Source organism: Vipera berus, assembly GCF_964194415.1.
Source record: "Vipera berus genome assembly, chromosome: 2".
Lineage (NCBI taxonomy): Eukaryota > Metazoa > Chordata > Lepidosauria > Squamata > Viperidae > Vipera > Vipera berus.
The window spans coordinates 116,276,565-116,295,069 of record NC_138203.1 but is presented as its reverse complement, the minus strand read 5'-3'; the positions used below and the strand labels follow the sequence as shown (position 1 = coordinate 116,295,069).

The window sequence follows — 18,505 nt, the reverse complement described above, 5'->3', positions numbered from 1 at the left end:
AAAAAGCAAATGAGAAAGGAGTAGCCAGCCCAAACACTCATTTCCTATTTAAAACATTTCTATAGCTACACGAATGGGAATACTTTATTTAGTGGGTATTCTAAGATAAAGTTTGCTATGGTTTTTTTTTATTCTGAGGAGGAAAGTTAGAGGCTGGAACAAGTAAAGCCAAAGCTTTGCATAGTGATCCAGGAAGAGACGTCCTCCCCCTGCTGGAGGGAAGTATGGGAGCAAGCATTCAATTCCAAAAGCAAACCACTTTTCCTCTGGTATACCTAAGTTATGGGAGACATTTAGGATGAATCATATGGGGCCCAAAATCATTGAGAATATATGGTGTTAAATCTGATTGTACAAAACTGCCTTCTATGTTGGGTATTCAACCATCATATAGCCACAGAGTCCTCTGTGTCTTCATGGGGGTTTCTCTAGAAAGGAACCCCCTTGCCCGAGTTCCTGGTTGGTGGCTAGGCTAATGATTAGAACTGAGACTTTCAACATGCAAAGCATTGGCTACATTACAAAACTGCAGCTATTCATGAATTGCATGTTGGCTTCATGATTTACCATATAGTTGGGACAGTCCACTGTGGAAGCCTGAAAGAGCCCCCATTAAATGACAGGGCTTATCTTGGCTACAGGAAATATGCCATCCCTTACCACTCATATACTTCATTACTCCCAGCCCTTCTGATCAAAATGACTGCACTCTGTGAAATTCTCTCCCCCAGTTGTTCAGGTTGTTAAAACAACCGTCAGGTCCTCACTCCAGGAGCAGCTGCATCTTGGCAACTATTGTCACCATGTGCTTGCAGCTGAAAGGGATTTTCTCCAGCCTGGCTGACTGTGATGACTTCGTGGATGGCTTAGGATTGCAGACAACCCATTTCCTCTTGGAGTTCACTCTTAGTGGATGAGGTCCTGGCTTAAATTCCCTGTGAGATGGTCTCACGAGGTCGATGGATCGTTAAGGTGCTTCCAAGTGAAAGGCAGGACGCAGAGATGCAATCATATGATCTTTATTTAACGATAGATTAGAGAGAAAGAATTACTTGGCATGGAGGCATCCATGCCTGCATGTGAGAGAGAACAAAAGAACAGAAGTAGACTAGAAGAGAGCAGAACTAGAAGAAGGAGCAGCCCCTTGAGCAGAGGTATTTATGGGGGGTCTCAGCCCCTCCCTAACCATAAAACTCTCTCGCCAATGGGGTTGCAGGGGCCGGGGACCCCTGACTCACCAGTGGAAGCAAAGAAGCCTCTTTGCTCCCATCTGATGACCTTTTTGGGTAACTGCCATGGCTGGCACAAAACATCTAACATTCCCACTTTGAGCAGATATAGGAGTAACTCCCTGAGAAGGACTGATTGGATGGATGCAATCAGTTTTGGTTCCTCTCTGCTGCAGTGTAATCTGTGTGGCTTGCAGATCTTCCCCGTGGAATAGGCCCAGCGCAGCTATAATTCACCGGATGTGGATACCAAACCGTTACCTAGTTATGCATGCGTGCGTGTCTCTCTTCTTCTCTCCCCTGGGACTAAGCGTGATCCTCTCCATTCCTCTCTTCTCTCTCTCTCTCTCTCCATTAGAAATGGAAACATTACTGAAAATGAGCAGATGTCCACAAGATCCAGACCGATATTTCCTGAGTACAAATGAGGTAGGGGCCATGCCTAGCATTCCTTAAACCAGTTTTATTTTCAAATGTTCCCACCCACCTGAAACCAGGGCCAGTGACCTGTAAACTTGAAGTGGAAGAGATCAGTCCTCAGAGGCCAACAGAAGAGGTGTCTGTTTCAGAATGATGAACGTTGGTCCTCCTGGTAGGGAGAAATTCAGCTGTGGGGTACCAGATGGATGGAAACCCCTGGCAAGCAGGCAGTGTGTGTTGTGTGTGTGTCCTTTTCACTGGCTGCTTTGCATAGAGGTTGATGGGGCAAGTAGACATTGAAGGACCAGGATGGGGGGATGAGCTCTCTTGATTACAGTGGAGAAACGATCCACAGGGAAGCCAAAGAGAGTAATGGATGTTAGTTTTCTGAAAGCCATGGGCAGTATCCCTCATAAACAGGCTGCTCAGTGTTGCATAGCAAGGTGGGAGGGAGTAAAAAAGCGGTGAGATACACCTCTAATGAGACTTTCTAGAAGCAGGGAAGGGATAGAGAACACCTGAAAACAAAATGTCTCCAGAGAACTGAGGGATTGTTGCTGGTGGAATAGGACTCCCAGGTTCTGATCTCAGTTTTGGTATTAGGTGTGCTTGTGTGAGAAAATGCAAAGCATTTGGACCCACTAATAGGAAAGGATTGTTCTGAGCTTGGAGGAAGATATGATAGAGGAAATTGTTTGTTCATGGGCTTCTTCCATTATTATAAGGACTGCCAAGAAAGAACAAATGCCCTTTGCTGCTGCTGCTGTATTCAGCCTTCAATCCCAATTCAACAATCTCTTGGTGAGATTAAACTAAATAAGCTTAAAGAAAACAGTATGAATTAGTGTGTTACAGAAGTTATATGGATAGCTCTTGATGGAAAACCTCATTTTAAATCATAATTCAGCTGCTGAATCATGTGCTGGGCCTCTGCAGATCTCTCTTTTCAGCTCCAGTTATTCTGTCTGTAAAGGGGAAACAGAAATATTCATTGCCTTATAGAATATGGAAAAATGGAGATGATGACTGCAAAAAGTGCTTAAGAACTGCTATATAAATGATAGCCAGTCACTAAGTGAGGCATTCAGCTAAAAAATGTATTCACTACTATCAGGAGCTGGAGAAAAATCTTGTTGCATGGAGTACTTCTGGGGAAGAATTCCAGATATATCTTAGAAGTAGCAGACTGGGGGATGGGTCATTTGATTGGTGCTTCAGATTTAGCAATGGACTATTTTTCCCCCCTGTAAAATAATGCTCAGATTAGTCCTATTCCTAATATTTGGGGGAATGTGCGACAAGTCAGAAGTGCCATCCTTTGAATCAAAGTAGGTCTATTCTTCTGTGGAGCAATTTTTATTCTTCACAGAATAAAACTGAAGTAGGCAAAACTTCAGTTCCAGGTCAGGAAAAAAGAGAAAGTTTAAGTGACAATATAAGATCAAAACCAAAATGGCTATTATTCACTCCATTCCCACCAACCTCTATGGATTTAGGTGGTGGGTTTCTATTTTTCAGCCCAAACAGTTCAATTTGGTCTGGTGATCATGGAAGCATCTTTTGAATACACTTGGAACCAGGCTAAATTATGGAAGAGAGATTAATAATATTCAAAGATCTATAAGGAAATAGATTTCAGAAGATAAATAATTCAAGAAGAGCTTCCAATATATAAATGTATCCTACATACTACAAATGTATCACCAAGGACAAAAAAACAACAAAAACTGAAGCCAATAAGGGCATGACTTCAGATAATATCCTAGTATCTTGTTGACCTTGATTAATTTTGAAAAACAAATCAAATTTAGACCTGATTTGTCCTTGAAGAGGACACCACCAGGAAGACCCAGGGCTGTTTGCTAGACTAGAAAGTTGAAAAAAAATATCCTGGAAGAAGTCTGCCTATAGTAAACCAATACTGTTGCCATGAAAAGAGCACGAATATGTTGCCAAAATTAAATCAAACAACTCTATTTTAGAATCTACAAGAAATCTGCTCCAGCTTGTTCCATAAGGAAATGGAGATCTTACTATAAAGATATTGCCCAAATTCTCAAGTTCTTTGTGTTGTGTTGGTATATAGCATTGTATGAGGGCTCCAGGTCATAACCAGAATAGCTGTTTTATAAAGAAGAAAAGGATAAGAGATGGAAGGAAGGACAAATCTGAAGCTACTCTACAATCCTAGACTTATCTAGAAGCAAATTTGATTGAACACAATATGACTTTAAATATTCAAAGGATTACACTAAGTAAAACCTGTGGCCAGCTTGAGATGTTATTGTTAACTATGCCTCAACAAGTCTAACTTTAATTCTCCAATTATTCTTATGCCTGGCTCATTGACTTCAGTTGCAAGAAGCAATGTATTTGGAACACACAGGCCCTGAAATGAAGTCTACCAGCAGGTTTCAGAGACACCAGGTGTCTATGTATACTATGTTTAACTAGAGTACCATTCTGAGATTACCTTTAAAGCCAAATGAAAAGGGGACAATATTGTAAAAAAAATCCAACACTTTCTTGTTGCCAGAGTAAAATAAGTCTGCAACTTTCAGTTTTTCTAACTTTAAATTCTATGTGATTTGTGTGAGTTAACAGGGATATTTCACATTATCAAACACCGTAGTGCACTCTCCAGCTAAGCAGAAACCACATGGCTCTTTTCTGTATGCATTTTTCCAGAAAAGAGCAGAATGGGACCTTGCATGAAAAAAACTCCTTTGGTTCAATCCCCAAACCTCCAAGAAGGGCAAGAAAAATTCCTGCAGGCAAGTAAACCTCAATGGGAATTATAATGCCACAAGGTAGCAGAAGGGTTGGGCCAGTGCTAAAGCATCAGTGCCTTGAAACAAAATGCAAGAATGTGATACACGACTAGTTTTGCTGTGCTACTCAATATGGGAACCTGTCTTAAAAACTGTTGAGATTCAATTCAGTCAGAAGGGTACCTGAGGTTCGTGCTCATCCCTGGAGTGGATGTAGCATTTGCTCACAACTGAATCGCTTGCTTCTCAGTTCTCTTAAATGAAAGAAGAAGAAAAAGAGAACGAGGAAATCGCCGTAGGGCGCCCCCGTCACGTGAGGTCCCTCTTGGGGCAACTGAGCGAGCCTCTCCGCGAGGGCGGCCTTTGTGTCTCCCCGAGAACCCCAGGACGCCAGGGGAAGAACAGGGGCGTCTCTGAAAACGCACCTTGAACTCGCTCTCCGTCCGCTTTCCAGGCAGGCCCGGCCCCGGGCATTTTGCAGCCCCGCTTGCCGTGCCGAGCATCCTTGCCGCTCTTGCAATGGACGCCGAAGGGCAATTCATGGCCGCACTTGCTGCCTCTGAATGTGGCGTTCCAGCTTCCCCTTCGGGCTTGCCAGGGCCCTATTGGAATCCGCCTCCCCGCATTCGTTCCCCCACCCAACCCCGCTTTCCGGGGCGACCAGTATGATCCTTCCCAGCCCCCCCCTTGTCTCCCCCTAAATGGCGTCTTGCTCAGTTTTATCTCCTCCCCGCGACGCTAGTGGTTTGAACGCCCACCCGAAGACTCTTCTCTGAAGACACTCGGAGCATCTGAAGATAAGGGAAAGAAGGGCAATGGTGGGGCGGGGGGGGGGAAAGACTCTTTCTCCCGAGCATTAGGCTCCCACTAACATTTAATCCTCCCCTGTCGGCTTCTCCTCGTCGAAGTGGAGGGTTCTAAAGACGCGGGGAGGGGTGCGGCTACGCGACGGGTTGTATCCACCAACCAATGAGTGGGGGCCCTGGCAGTGCGGGGTTCATAAAACCTTCTGGCCCGGTAGGCGGAGTGGGGGGGCATAAAAAGGCTGAGGGGGTCGAAGAGACGAACCCAGCTGCCGCGCCCCCCATGGACTAGCGCCTTGTCTGAGCCTAAGATAGGCCTCGAGGGGGGCCTGGAAGGAAGAGCGCCCGCCCATCCCCCTCCTCCCCCCTCGTCAATATCTCCGGGTGTAAATAGTCAAGGGCGTTTAAAGGAGCATTGTGTGCTCCTTCGCGGGTCGGTCGCCTGCGTCTGTCCTTCCTCCGTTTTTTTTAACTCTTATTCCTTTTCCTTTAAATCTTTTTCCTTTAAATATCCACCCTAACCTGCTTCTTTTCTTCTCCCTCCCACCCGCGTTTTTTCTTTTTCGTTTTTGGTTTGTTTCTTTCCAGAGATTTGGCACGCTTTCCTAAATCCCAGTTTGACGCCTGCGATTTCCCCTTCGCTTAGGTTCCTTCCCTTCCTCTACCCCAAGAAGGGAATTGGTTTGGTCAAGAGCGGGTTTCTTTCCATTACCGCGCAACCATTTTTATTCTCTTTCTTCCCCTCCGCACGGGCGGACCCCCCTTTTGTATGCGCCACTGCAGTTGGGGGGGTCCAGATCGCCATCGATCGGGAAGACAGAGCGACCCCTCCCGCACGCGGGACCAATCCGTTCCGACCCGCCCCACCCGGGGAGGACGAAGAAGCCCGATTGTACGGCAGTCCGCGTCCTCCGAGGAGCCGCCGCCGCCCGGCTGGACCCCGGCGCTCCCCCAGCATGGTCACTGTAGGTATTTCGCGTTTCCGTCATTCCTGTATATGCCTTTGGTGAGGAGTAGATGGGGATCTCACCCCACTATGGGGCTCTTTGGCCTGGAAGGGCGAGGGAAACCGAAATCTTGGGGGCGGCGGAGAGGGCGAGCAGATTCGCATCCCCTCCCTGCGTTTAGGCGAGGTGGGCTTCGAGGGGTACAGCATAAATTCCCCCCCGGGGTCCCCTACCCGCGATGAAAGGCGCAAATGTGCATGGGGAATTCACACCCACACCTGAGCCAGGCTGCGTCGTGTGGGTTGGAAAGGGCGAGCGCGGATCTTGGGAATTGTGGTCGGTGGCGAGGTGGAACTGATGGCGTGTGAACGAGAGCCAGGACCGTCGTTTCCATTCTAACGCGACGGGGTCGGCTAGTTGTAGGCTTTTCTTTCCGCGCTGGGGTGGGGAAGGGCGAATGGTTGTGCGGATAAAATAATCACCCATTCACTTCTCTACCCATCGTGGTCGAGGTCATTCCGGAAGGAAAGATAAAGGACATCTTATCACCGCCGCCCTCCCACGCCGCGAGCAGTAGGGCCCCCATTGACGCCTAATCGGGCGGCGTGAAATTCGGACTAGGGTGTGTCTCTCCTCCAGTCTCTGCGTGTTTTCAGGGGGAGGGGGAGAAAGACAGCCGAGATCTTTGGGAGGGGTGCACAAGGAGACCTTGCCCCAGCCGGCTGCGCATTTCCGCAGAGCTTCGAAGGGTCATTTTGTGCACCTCCTTCGCCTTGGGCTGTCCGCACATCCCCGGCGGGCAACCGCTTGTGCCTTGCGCACGTCGGGATCCTGCAGGTGAGGCGCTGTCTCTGCGGGGTTGGAGCGCCTCGGGTTGCCTTGACAGAGAGGCGGCCGCCCGCGGAAATGGGGGCTACAGGGGGCCTTTTTCAGTCTCACTCTCCGACACGCATCTCCAGGCGTCAAAGCCCAGTTAACGGCCGACACCTTCGGCTCATTGGAGCAGGGGTCGGACGGGAAAGAGGCTTGGAGATGAGATACAGGGGAAAGGGGAAAGAAGCTGCTAGAACCGATCCCGTTGCAACGTGCCTCGGTCTAGATCCTGCATTTCTAGTGTGCCGCCGCCCTACTCTCCCGTAGAAGAGACGCGAGTGGAGAAGGGACGCGGTGCTCCCTCCCGGCCGCGTTGCGTGTCGCGGCTTACTTGTAAATGCCAGCTCTTTTCCTTCGCGAAGACGCCTCTCCCCACCCCGCCACCACACACACCCCGCCACCGTTTCTGCTTAGCGTAGATGGTCCCATTTCGTCAGCCCCACCCCACAAGCTAGAGAGAGTCTGCCGACGGCAGCATTGCAACTGAACAATAGGAGCTGGGAGCAGCCTAGGGGAGAGGTCGAAGTACCTCCTCCGCGCCCATTCGGCTTGCACTAAACTGTTGCAAATGCTCATCCCCTGGCTGTGAAGAGGAGGAGTGAGGCGGGAGGAGGGGGTGGAAAGGTGAAAGAAGGAATGGGAAGGAAGAAATGTGTAGATCTGAGATGGAGGAAAACCTGGTGCATGAGATGGTGATGTTGGGAGCCATGGAGGGCAGGCAGCAAGATCCGAATGGCTTTGGAGGTGCAAGAGGGACGCCTGGCAGACAGGGTGGATGCAAAATGACCACATTTCTCCCTTTGCAAGAGGCAAGATGAACACTTTCAAGAAATCCTTGAGGCAAGAGAAACAGACCCTTTGGACACAAAGCCACATTGACCTTGTCATAATTTCTCTGGGTTCCCCCCACCCCCCTTTCCTTGCCGCAATGCATACCTCACCCTTTGGAAATATGGCTTGCTGAGAAAGGGGGGGGGGTGTATGGTGGGGTGGTTAACATGGATGTGGCTTCTGTTTTCTGCAAGAGCCACCTGCCTTGTGCCAGAGAGGGAAGTAGTGAGAAAAGCCACAGGGTCAGCAATGCAGCAGAGAGCTGGTGAGCCAGAGATGGAGAGGAAAGTGGATTCTTCAAATTGCAAGCAGAAGGATGGGGTGTGTGCTGGAGTGAGAAGGACTGGGGGGGGGCTTTTGCAGCCAACGTGTGGGAGTGCCTTTTCTGTACAGTTGCTGTGATTTAGCAGAAGGGGGCAGGTAGGTTATTCCATTCATTATTTTAGGTCCCCACCTCTCTCACTGGCAGGGAAAACCCAGATTTTTCTCTTTTACTACCCTCCCTTAAGTTGTAAAGGGGTGAGAAACAGTGACTGAGTGATGCTGCATCAACACAGGTGTAGAGAAAGAGCCTATTTTCTTCCAAAATGGGGCAGCTAGAATTACTGGTGTGGCCTGAAATTGAACTTCTTGGATTTATGTTAGATCAAGAGTCTTCAAACTTGGCCCTTTTATGACTTGTGGACTTCAACTCCCAGAATTCCTCAGTCAGCGTGCCTGGCTGAGGAATTCTGGGAGTTGAAGTCCACAAGTCATAAAAGGGCCAAGTTTGAAGACCCTGTGTTAGATGAAGTTGTGCAGGTCACAGATAACACATGAAGTAGAAAAATTACAGAATAACATTCAGTTTAGTCTGTAAGATGCTGTTTCTTTACCGTTGTAACAGCAATAAAATCACTTATCTGAAATTTAACTTAGACATCCTTACAGTAGTGGGCTGATCCTCCTAACAAGCTGTGAAAGTCACTATTTCTCTTTTGCAAAAAGGTGAATTGAGGTTGGGTTGAATTTGTGGCAATATATAGTCCATCAGAACAAAATAGTTCTGTTTGTATTCTAACAGTGGCTTTGTTACTGGGATTGAATGAAGCTGAGCTGACAGGTTTTATTCCCTGAGCTTGCTAGTACTGTGATAGGAAACATGGATGTCAGAGAGCAGGTCATCCATACTGAACAACACTAAAATGTTTTAAATGGACCCCAATACATTTTATGGGAAGAAGGCCTTGTTAATCTATGGTATCCAAAAGATAGGAGACTGGCAGCACCTATTCAGGCTAACAAATTTTATTGAAAAGCATCCATTTTTATGACTCCATTTGATCTGAAGAAGAGAGCAGCAGCTCACAAAAGCTTATGCCTCTTTAATATAATTTATAAGTTTGAAAAGGTATTACCTGTCTTCTTTTAATACATGGTTCTTCAAATGGTAATGAAGGTTAGTGTGTCTTTCTGTCAATACATGTTTTCCTTCTCACAATTATCATATTTTTTTCCAATCCATCCTTTTAATTCTAGGTTTTTCCCCCCTTCTACATCTCTCTCTTCCCATACCTCACCTAAAAACCATTTTTTGGTAAATACCACTCCATTTTACAATGAAACTGTAAGACAAGTTTGGCATCATTCAGGGTGAGAAACAGGAGCATGAAAATGAGGACAAACATGTTTGTGGAAAGAAGCTGAGATACAATAGGCCGCTAGGATCTTCCAGTCAAAATACTGGGTTAAACAGTGTCCTCTTTTAGCTTCCAGGATGTGTGTGCATTAGTTACAGGAAGGATATCTTTACTGGGTTTGAGCGGGAAGTACAAGCTTAGCCCCCAGCTTTAAAATGAGCTTGGTGACAGGAAATTGGGGTTCTATCCCAATTGGGGTTTTATCCTTCAAGCTAAAAGGGTTGGGAAGCAGGACTCCTGGGTCCCATTAGTTAATATACACAGCTTGGGTGGGGGGGGGAGACCAAACAGCTGTCAGTCTTTACCAATAGGTGTGGCTGCCTCCCCCCTCTTTCCTAGGGGGGGAAAGGATGCTATTCTTACTCTTTGAATTTCTAGCAGCATGCTGTTTTTCCCCTAGAATGATCTAAAAAGAACAAAAAAAAGGTCAATAACTTAGTATTGCTAAAAATGCCTCTGTCAACAAGGTCTTAAAAGGGGGTGTGACTCCTATTGTTTAAAGAGTCTGATTTCTTTTTCTGGTGCAATACCTTGAATCTTTTTAAAGAGGACATTTTCAAAAGATTCTTAGTCTTGGAAATTAATGACAACCCCTAGCAAACTTTCATTTGAGCATCCAGAACTTATTTGTGTTAATTACTCTATCTCCCAATTTTTATTCCAGTTGAACACTTCATTCAAAATAGTTCATTAAAAATGTTTGTGGCTTCAGTGCCAGCTGCTGAGTTCTTCTCCCCTTATTTTTCTTTCTTTCTGCACTATCTAGCTTTACAAAAAACTCTGCAGGAGCAGAAAGCTTCCACACTCTCCGCTATTTGGAAAACGTATTGCTTGGATTCTCATCATATTCTACTTCCTCCTGATGTTTCTCATATCTTTGGATAGCATGATGGGTGGTATATAAATTTAATAAATAAAGAAAATAATGCTTTCCAACTCTCCCTCCCCCCAAGCATATGTTGTATACACAACCCTGCGCCCAGATCAGTGAGCAGCATTCTGTAGAAAATCTTGAGTGCAAAATAATGAATGAATGATAATCCTGCAAGTAAAATACCAAACAGTGCTGCATGGGGCAAAAAAAGACTTCGCTTATTGTGAGCAAAGTGAGACTGGACTGCAATCCTTGTAAGTCCTTAGTTGAAGGTGTAATTAAGTTAGCAGGACTAGTGAAAGTGCACAGGCATAGGATTGCATTGTGAATTCCGTGAGTACTTGGCCTCTCAGCATTCTGAAAAGTGCTGGGCAAAAATGACTGCTTTTATTTGTTCTGGTATAAATCAGTCTCCAGCTTCAGACATACTCTCTTGGGAGGTGGGGCGGCCTCTGAGGAGCAGAAAAGACCTAACAGAACCACATGGTATTTATTGAGGTCAGCTCCAGGGTTCATTTGGCTGTCTCACAGATAAAACTTAAGAATGCTCCGTGAGGCACATTATGATCAGCTCTGCTTCTAGTCCGCTTAATTTAGAATGGTAGTTGTGCATCTTTGAGTTTTCCCCATTAAAGCATATGCTATTTTCCACCATTACTTTCTTAAGGACATATATTTCTGCCTATTGATTGTACTCCTTAAGTCTTCTGAGAAGTTTCCCACCCTAAATTGATGTTTCCACATTTCAAATCATTCCTGTACTTTGTCAATCTCAGCTTTTAGCATCTATACTTTAATAAATGGAGCAATTTATTTTGAATTGATATGCTGATTTGCAACTCGTAAATTATATAGTTTTGGTGGTTTTCCACATCCATTCAGAAATATCCACTCACAGCAGTGGATACATTACACTGGGAAAAAGGTAACCTTTATGCTATCTTGAATCTGATTGGAAATTTTGAAGATATCAGAAAAAACTTTCATTGAGAAGGGAGTGTTACTCCTTGAAAATAGAAACTAAATTTCCAGAAAATCAATGACCTGACTTGGAAGTTAGTTCTTTCTAGTTGTTTTTTGTTGCTCCATGGTGTGATTGTACATCTTTCACATTGTTTCCAGTTGACCTTTAGGGCAGGATGAACAGCCTGCACTTCCTTTGGAACCCTTCTGGCTGCAATTGCTGAAAACTGTGATGGCCCAGTTTCTTGCTGTTATCAGAGAAGCAGATGAAAACTGTAGTCTAGGCCTTAAAACAAATATGTCACCATTAAAAAAGAAAGAAAACCCAACTCCTACCCACAGGTATGGTATGAATCCACCCACTCAACTTTCTCCAAAATAATAAGGGCAGCAACTGGCTACAAAAAAATGTGCATCCCTTATTTAGAAGAATGAGTTTTCTAGATGATTTGGGGGGTGATTGATTGCTCAGATGATGAATTTTGGCAGCAGCAGTTTTTGATGATTGCTTGTTATTCCAGAACTTAGACCATGGCTGCAAGGAAGCTAGTAGGGTCTACTATACACTGGTCTATAACAAAAGGAAAGATGCAGACATTTTTTTAGGCTGAAAACTAATATTTACAAGTGGCATAGCTGAAACTGCATTTGAAAAAAAAGAGATTTGATCAAAACTAAATGTTCTTTCATTCATATTTTAATTTTACATTATATCTTGATCTAATTATATTCTCATAAAGTTGATATGTGATTATTTCCTATGTATGTAATAATATTTCCTTTTTGATATGTTAACATCATAGTTGGTAGTAAATTTGGGAGAGGTTTAGAAGCTGTGCCAAGGGTGGCTTAGCTGTGTATCTTGGATGAAAACAGACCCAAGAAACAGCTATCCTGACTCTCCTTTAGTCCTTCCAAAGACATCAGTCCCACAATTTCTATAGCAATATGGGGGCCTTGGCTTATTTTACTGAAGGGTAATGCTTCATTTGTAATATCCTTTCTATGCAAAGGATCATTACCTGTAATGATTTCTGTCCTGAATCAGGCAGCCATCTAATTGCGTGGTGTTCTAAAGTATTTTAGTAAATGCTCTGTGAAGGACTATATTTTGCTGTATTCAGTCTTTGCCAGCATATTGCTTTATAATCTCTTAAACTTGCTGAGCTCCACTTTTTTGCTTTAATGGGAGCCTATAATGCTCTTGCTTCTTCTGGCATTTAATTGCTCTCCTGGATTGGTCTGTTGTTCCTGGGACTTTGTGGTGCTCTCTTGCTTGCTGCTTAATGTGGTGTATCCAGACTTCATATTGAGTAACTGGAATGAAATGAAGGTTTAATAAGAGCAGTCTGTCTACAGAGCCTGCTCCCAAAGAAGGAGGATGTTTGGATTTTTACTCAAAGCTGCCTGGTGGTGATGGTGGGCTAGAAGTGGCTGTGGGCAAGGTCACACTCAAAAATCTTCTTTCTCTTTGTGAGGGGATCTTGCTGGCATTGATGATGTTTCCTAGTTTGGGTAATGTAATCTCTGACAGGAAACCATCAGGTTCAGAGAGCACCAAGGACCCCTCATTTCTCCTTTATATCTTTCTCTTTTCCTCTGGCCAAATGTCTGAATTACTTGCTTGCGAAAGTTTCCAAAGATAGGGGAAGAGGAATGTTTAGTCCTGGGGCCACAGGTTGACCTTAATTTTCAATCATAAGTGTTTATATTGTATACATACATTCCAATTTGGGGTATGCCAAGTACAAAGGGCAGAAAGAGAGCAAGACATAGCATAATAAACAAAAGCATTTTTAAAATTGAAGATAGGAAAAGTGGGGTGAAGAATCAAGTTTACATTTTATTTTATTTTATTTTATTTTATTTTATTTAGATTTATATACCGCCCTTTCCTGAAGGACTCAGGGCGGTTTACAGGGCATTTAAAAAACAGTCAATACAAACGTTAAAACAAATTAAAAGAGATTAAATAGAACCCTGAGAAAATTAAAACCCAGTTAAAATTAAAATTAAAAATATTCTCAGCCTGGGCCAGAGAGCTCGAAGAGCCAGGTCTTCAGGTCCCGGCGGAATGAACAGAGGTTGGGGGCAGTCCTAAGCTCCGCAGGCAGCTGGTTCCATAGGGCAGGCGCACCCACTGAGAAGGCCCTACCCCTGGGTGTTACCCCTGGGTGTTACCCGCCGGCAGTCTTTAACCGGCAGCACCCTGAGGAGACCCTCCCTGTGGGAGCGCACTGGACAAAGGGAACTTGATACTGGCAGCAGGTGTTCCCTCAAATATCCCGGACATGAACATCATTTGATGCTCCTCTCCTTTTTTATATATATTTGTAGACCATCTACTTCTTCCTGTTATGGAATATATACGGTAAATTATGTAATATTTAAAGAAATCCAGCTTCTATGAATCCAACATATTATGTTGATCAAGTCAACCTAGCTTATTTTAAATCTGTATCTAGGGCTTTGATTTTTTTGAAAGGGTGTCTTTTGATACATTTCTGGAAGACTGAAGCAATGGAACCTAGAAAATTATTGTGATGCATGTAGTCACTTCAGGCCACTGAAAGAGTTGCTCAGTCCTTTGGATTCCTGATGTTTATTTTACTTGATTCTGTCTGTGTAATTGCAAGCAACAGTGTTGAATCATAAGCTGAAAAAAACAACAAAATCTTGTGCTACCTTTAAATATGAATAGATTGAATGAGACATGTGCTTTCCTCGATCAGACAAGGATTGTATAATTCAGATGGAAAGTGTATTGTATTGCTCCATGAAAGCTAATGCCACAATAAGCTGATTAAACTTAAAGTGTGAAAGGTGAAACTTTAAATGACACAAAACTTTATGTTTCTATTTGCAATAAAAGGAGCTAGAACACAATTTTAAGTGAAGATGGGATTTCTACTGCAAAAGACATGAGGAAGCTACAAGCCCATGCTTAAATACCTTTTTAAAAAAATACCTTTTCTTCACTCTCTTGCTTTTAGGAAAATTACTAGAATTGACATTCAAACCTTCTACTTTTAGGCATATGGCTTATTTTGCTGTCAGAGAGTGTTGAAGCTCTGAATTAGATTTAAGGAATCTAATTGACAGAATTAGACCTAAGAGACCATGCTATTTGCCCCTGCAATTAGTTCCAGAGATACAACCCTGACTCTGATTGCTGTTCTGTGGTTATATGTATTCACATGGCCATTGCTTTGGATTTTTGCAGCAACCCAGCCCTCAATCACTAGGCATACAGCTGATGCAAGGCATCTTTGTCTGTTTGTCTCCCATAATAGCTGTCTAGCTGATCAATCTTGTATGGTTGGCATGCTCTGGGCCCCTTTGATTAAACAGTATTATCTATGAAGACACAGGAAGCCCACTTTCTCTGCAACAGCGCTTGCCTCCTGGAATGAGGTTCCCCCCTCTGAGATATGGATGTCTCCCACTCTGCCATGCTTTAGAAGGACAGTGAGACCTTTGGTGAGGAACTTATTCATTCCATCTAGTCAGCTGCATTTGCCATCTTTTATAGATTTTATTGTAATTTCTATGTTTAATTGTAATGATCTGCCCAGAATCATTGGAAGTTGAGTGGCATAAAAGTTTAATAAATTATTGTTGCTCCTGGCACATCTCTTCCACTTTCACTTACTAAAGGTGCACTTTCTTCAAGTGCAGAAGGGTAGCTTGGACCAGAGCATGGCACAACAAGGACTATTGGTCTCCTTGGGTGCTCAATTTCATATTGTGCATGCACTATTCAGTGCTAGCTGCTGTTTTTGTAAAAGAGAAACCATTTTTATCTGCGAGGTCTCCAAACCTATACATTATTTCATTACCTTCCTCAGCTCACCAGAAGATCATCTAGAACAGGGCTTTTCAACCAGTGGTACGGGTACCACCTGTGGTACATTGGCAGGTGGTACGCGACCATCCTAGAAAAGTGGTAGCGGTGGAGGGGAATGAGCTGAACCGGTGGCAGCACTGCACAACCCTGAGCGAGAGACGGCTGTAGCTGCAGGGTTGTCAGGGCTCAGCAGAAGCACCAGGATCAGCGCCAGGAGTTCGGCGCTAATCCCGGTGCTTCTGCTGATCCCTGAAGAAGCACTGATTGCAGCATCTCCAGGGTCTTGTGATTTACATTCAGATGCTTGGCAACTGATTCATATTTATGATGGTCACAGTGTCCCAGGGTCATGTGAAGTGACCAAAACCTGCTGCAACCACCCAGCAGAGGGGGGCGGGGAATAAAAACCTCGGACAGGAGGAAGAGCGCCGCCGGGCAGGCAGGCAGGTGTCTTGCTCGGCTGTGGCTTGGTGGCCCTTTTTTCAGTGCCATTGTAACTTCAAACAGTCACTAAGCGAACTGTTGTAAGTTGAGGACTACCTGTACTTCATCACTTGTTTCCTTCTTTTTTTTTGGTCATCAGGTTTTTGACACCTTGCTAGGCGACTGGTGGTACTCGAATGTTGCCATATCCTAAAAGTGGTACAGTGGGTGAAAAGGTTGAAAGGCCCTGATCTAGAAGATGAGAATGAATGTCCTTCCTCTCCTTGCTTTCCAATCTCTCGCTTTATTTTCTCTCTCCCACTAGCCATTTTATCAGTGTGACTAGGCAAAACAAATGCCTTCTCTTCCATGTAGCCTCCCCTGGTAATAAAATTGCAGGATTTCCATCTTGAGATGTAAGGAAGAAAGTGAGCTCCTCCACTGGCAGAGCCAGAGGAAAAAGGGCTGGGAGCCATGACTTGAAATTCTATTTCCAGCAATAGGAGGAAGGGAATGCATGTTCTTTGTTATATAATAGCTCCAAAGCTCTTCTGGACAAATTGAAATGACTCAGCAACTTGTCTTCCCCATTCTTAAAAGGAGCTTTATAGCACCATAACCATGTCAATATTGACATACATGCATTGCAGGTGCCCAAGATGATGAAGTGCCAATTCTACACTCAACACATTTTGTATATGTATGTGTTTGGAGGGAGAGTGCCTTCATCTGGAGACATGACTGATTTTTTTTCCTGGCAGATTCTGTTTGCATTTTTATACTGCTCTTTCCCCAAAGTTCTCGGGGAATTGGCACATGCATTTATGATAAGCTTACCAAAAAAAAGTAGACAGAAGGAATATGAGCTCCAGGGTCACTCAGCAAACATTGAAACCTGTGCAAATATTTTTAAAAATGCATTGTCCAATTAGTTCTTAAAAATGCATTGGCTTTCAGTCAGTTCATTTTATTCCTTAATAGCAGGATTACTGAAAAGGTCACAAGCCTTCAGAAAAGAGGTTTTGAAATAATAATGTTTGGCTTCGTAGAAATTGCTAACTAAACCCACGATGCAGTCCCTTTAAAAAGCCCTCTGTCCAGCTGCTGAAATGCTAGCATAGCCTTCTTCCTATTGATGGTCAAACTTCAAGGTCCATTGTCACATTATAATTTCATAATGCAAGTCTCCTATAGGTATTAAGGTACCATATAATGTAATATGACAGAGAATGAGGTGGCTGGATGGAGTCACTAAAGCAGTAGGCGTGAACCTAAATTGACTCCAGAAGATGGTAGAGGACAGGAAGGCCTGGAGGAACGTTGTCCATGGGGTCACGATGGGTCGGACACGACTTTGCAACTAACAACATAATGTAATAATGAGTGTGAGCTTTGATCATACACATTTAATGTGGTTTGATTTCAAACCAGCACATATCATTTGATACATTGCTTCTCAAGAAATTTTTAAAAAAGTCTTCCTATATGAGAAGTCATGTCCTTTATAAAATGAGGTTTATATGTTAAGGCTTTTTTGTTTCTTTCAAGGTTATATCTCTGTGTGTGCACATGGATGTGAGAGAGGTAGGGATATTGAAAGTATATCTCTGCTGCTACTTTCTTTTATATAAGGCTGTAATTCAGAGATAATTTATGTAAACATACTGCTGTATATTAGTACATTAATATGAAGTTTTTTATACCCAAATATAAACTGTCAAACAGGTCCTGGTTGGCTCTCTCATGTGTATTAGCATTTAGTTAGCACATACTGGGAAGCTTTATAGTGCTTGTGTCTTCAGTATTGAAGTAGGCCTAATGCTCCTCCACTCAAAAATGCATCATTTCATTCAGTAGGGTTTGCACCCAAATGAGAGCCCTTGGGGTAGCAGTCAAAGCTGGAAATTGGCCTTAGAGATAACTGGAGAGTGTTCATTCTCTGTTTCATTTCCATTTTCACCCAATTAATAGTCTGCTGTTGTGTTTGTGGCAGAAAGTAATGTCCAAAAATTCTTCTAGATTGGTGTTTGAATATAAAAACCAATAAAAATTCCAAACTTGAAAATTGTTCCAAACTGGATCATTAAGTAACACGGATCTGTATTTCCACTTAAAAGGCATTGTGCAGCTTTTTTTTCCTTTTACCAGAGTTCGTGTGTGTGTGTGTGTGTGTGTGTGTGTGTGTGAAAAGAAAAATTAATGAAAGCAGCAGCATAAGTTAGAAATGGAGCATTGTCTTTACATGGGAAGAACATGATGAAGTCCTCATAGTTTGCAGTGCTCTGTGGTTGAAGAGCTAAAATACAAGCGGACAGAGTTCATGAAGTACACCAACCTAATTTATATTTGAAATTTAATTGATGACCCATTTTTACTGGAGTTGTGGGATCACATTAGACAAATTACTGTACATAATATGCTTTGGCTATATGTTTGAAGTTTTGGATTGAAGTTGTATGACTCTTGACAGATTTGAGAGATTACATTTCAGGGGGACAATTTACCTTTCCAAGTAGTAGCAGGCTGGACTGCTAGATCTGAGGAACATGTGAAAGCCACTGTTTTCTCTCCCTTCTTCATCATCTCAACTATCACAAGAATATTGTGCTTCAAACTCTAATAATGAAATTGCTGCATCTATCTCCTGATTTTTACAAGAACAAATGATAATTTCAAAAGTGCTGTTGTGTGGGAATGCAGATGAAGGAGCAACATCTATCAGCCTACAAAGGTGTGCACATATATTAATTATTCTCCAAAAACAAAACAAAAAAAAATACAGGATTGGATTTGGTCTGGTGGCAGAAGTTGGCAAAGGAAAGATTGAGTTTGAAGACAGTATAGC

The 18,505-nt window shown here is 43.6% G+C and overlaps 1 protein-coding gene across 1 annotated transcript in view; it reads left to right on the top strand.

Annotated features, from left to right (window-relative positions):
- Positions 1-1,496: 1,496 nt before the first annotated feature.
- The window catches only part of ELAVL3 (ELAV like RNA binding protein 3), a gene marked incomplete at its 5' end in the record, with an annotated part of 106,690 nt that continues 89,681 nt past the window's right edge, over positions 1,497-18,505 (top strand). Inside the window, one exon of the mRNA XM_081321596.1 lies at positions 1,497-1,658. Within this exon, the coding sequence (XP_081177722.1) occupies positions 1,497-1,658 (162 nt within the window). The remainder of the gene's footprint in view (positions 1,659-18,505) is intronic.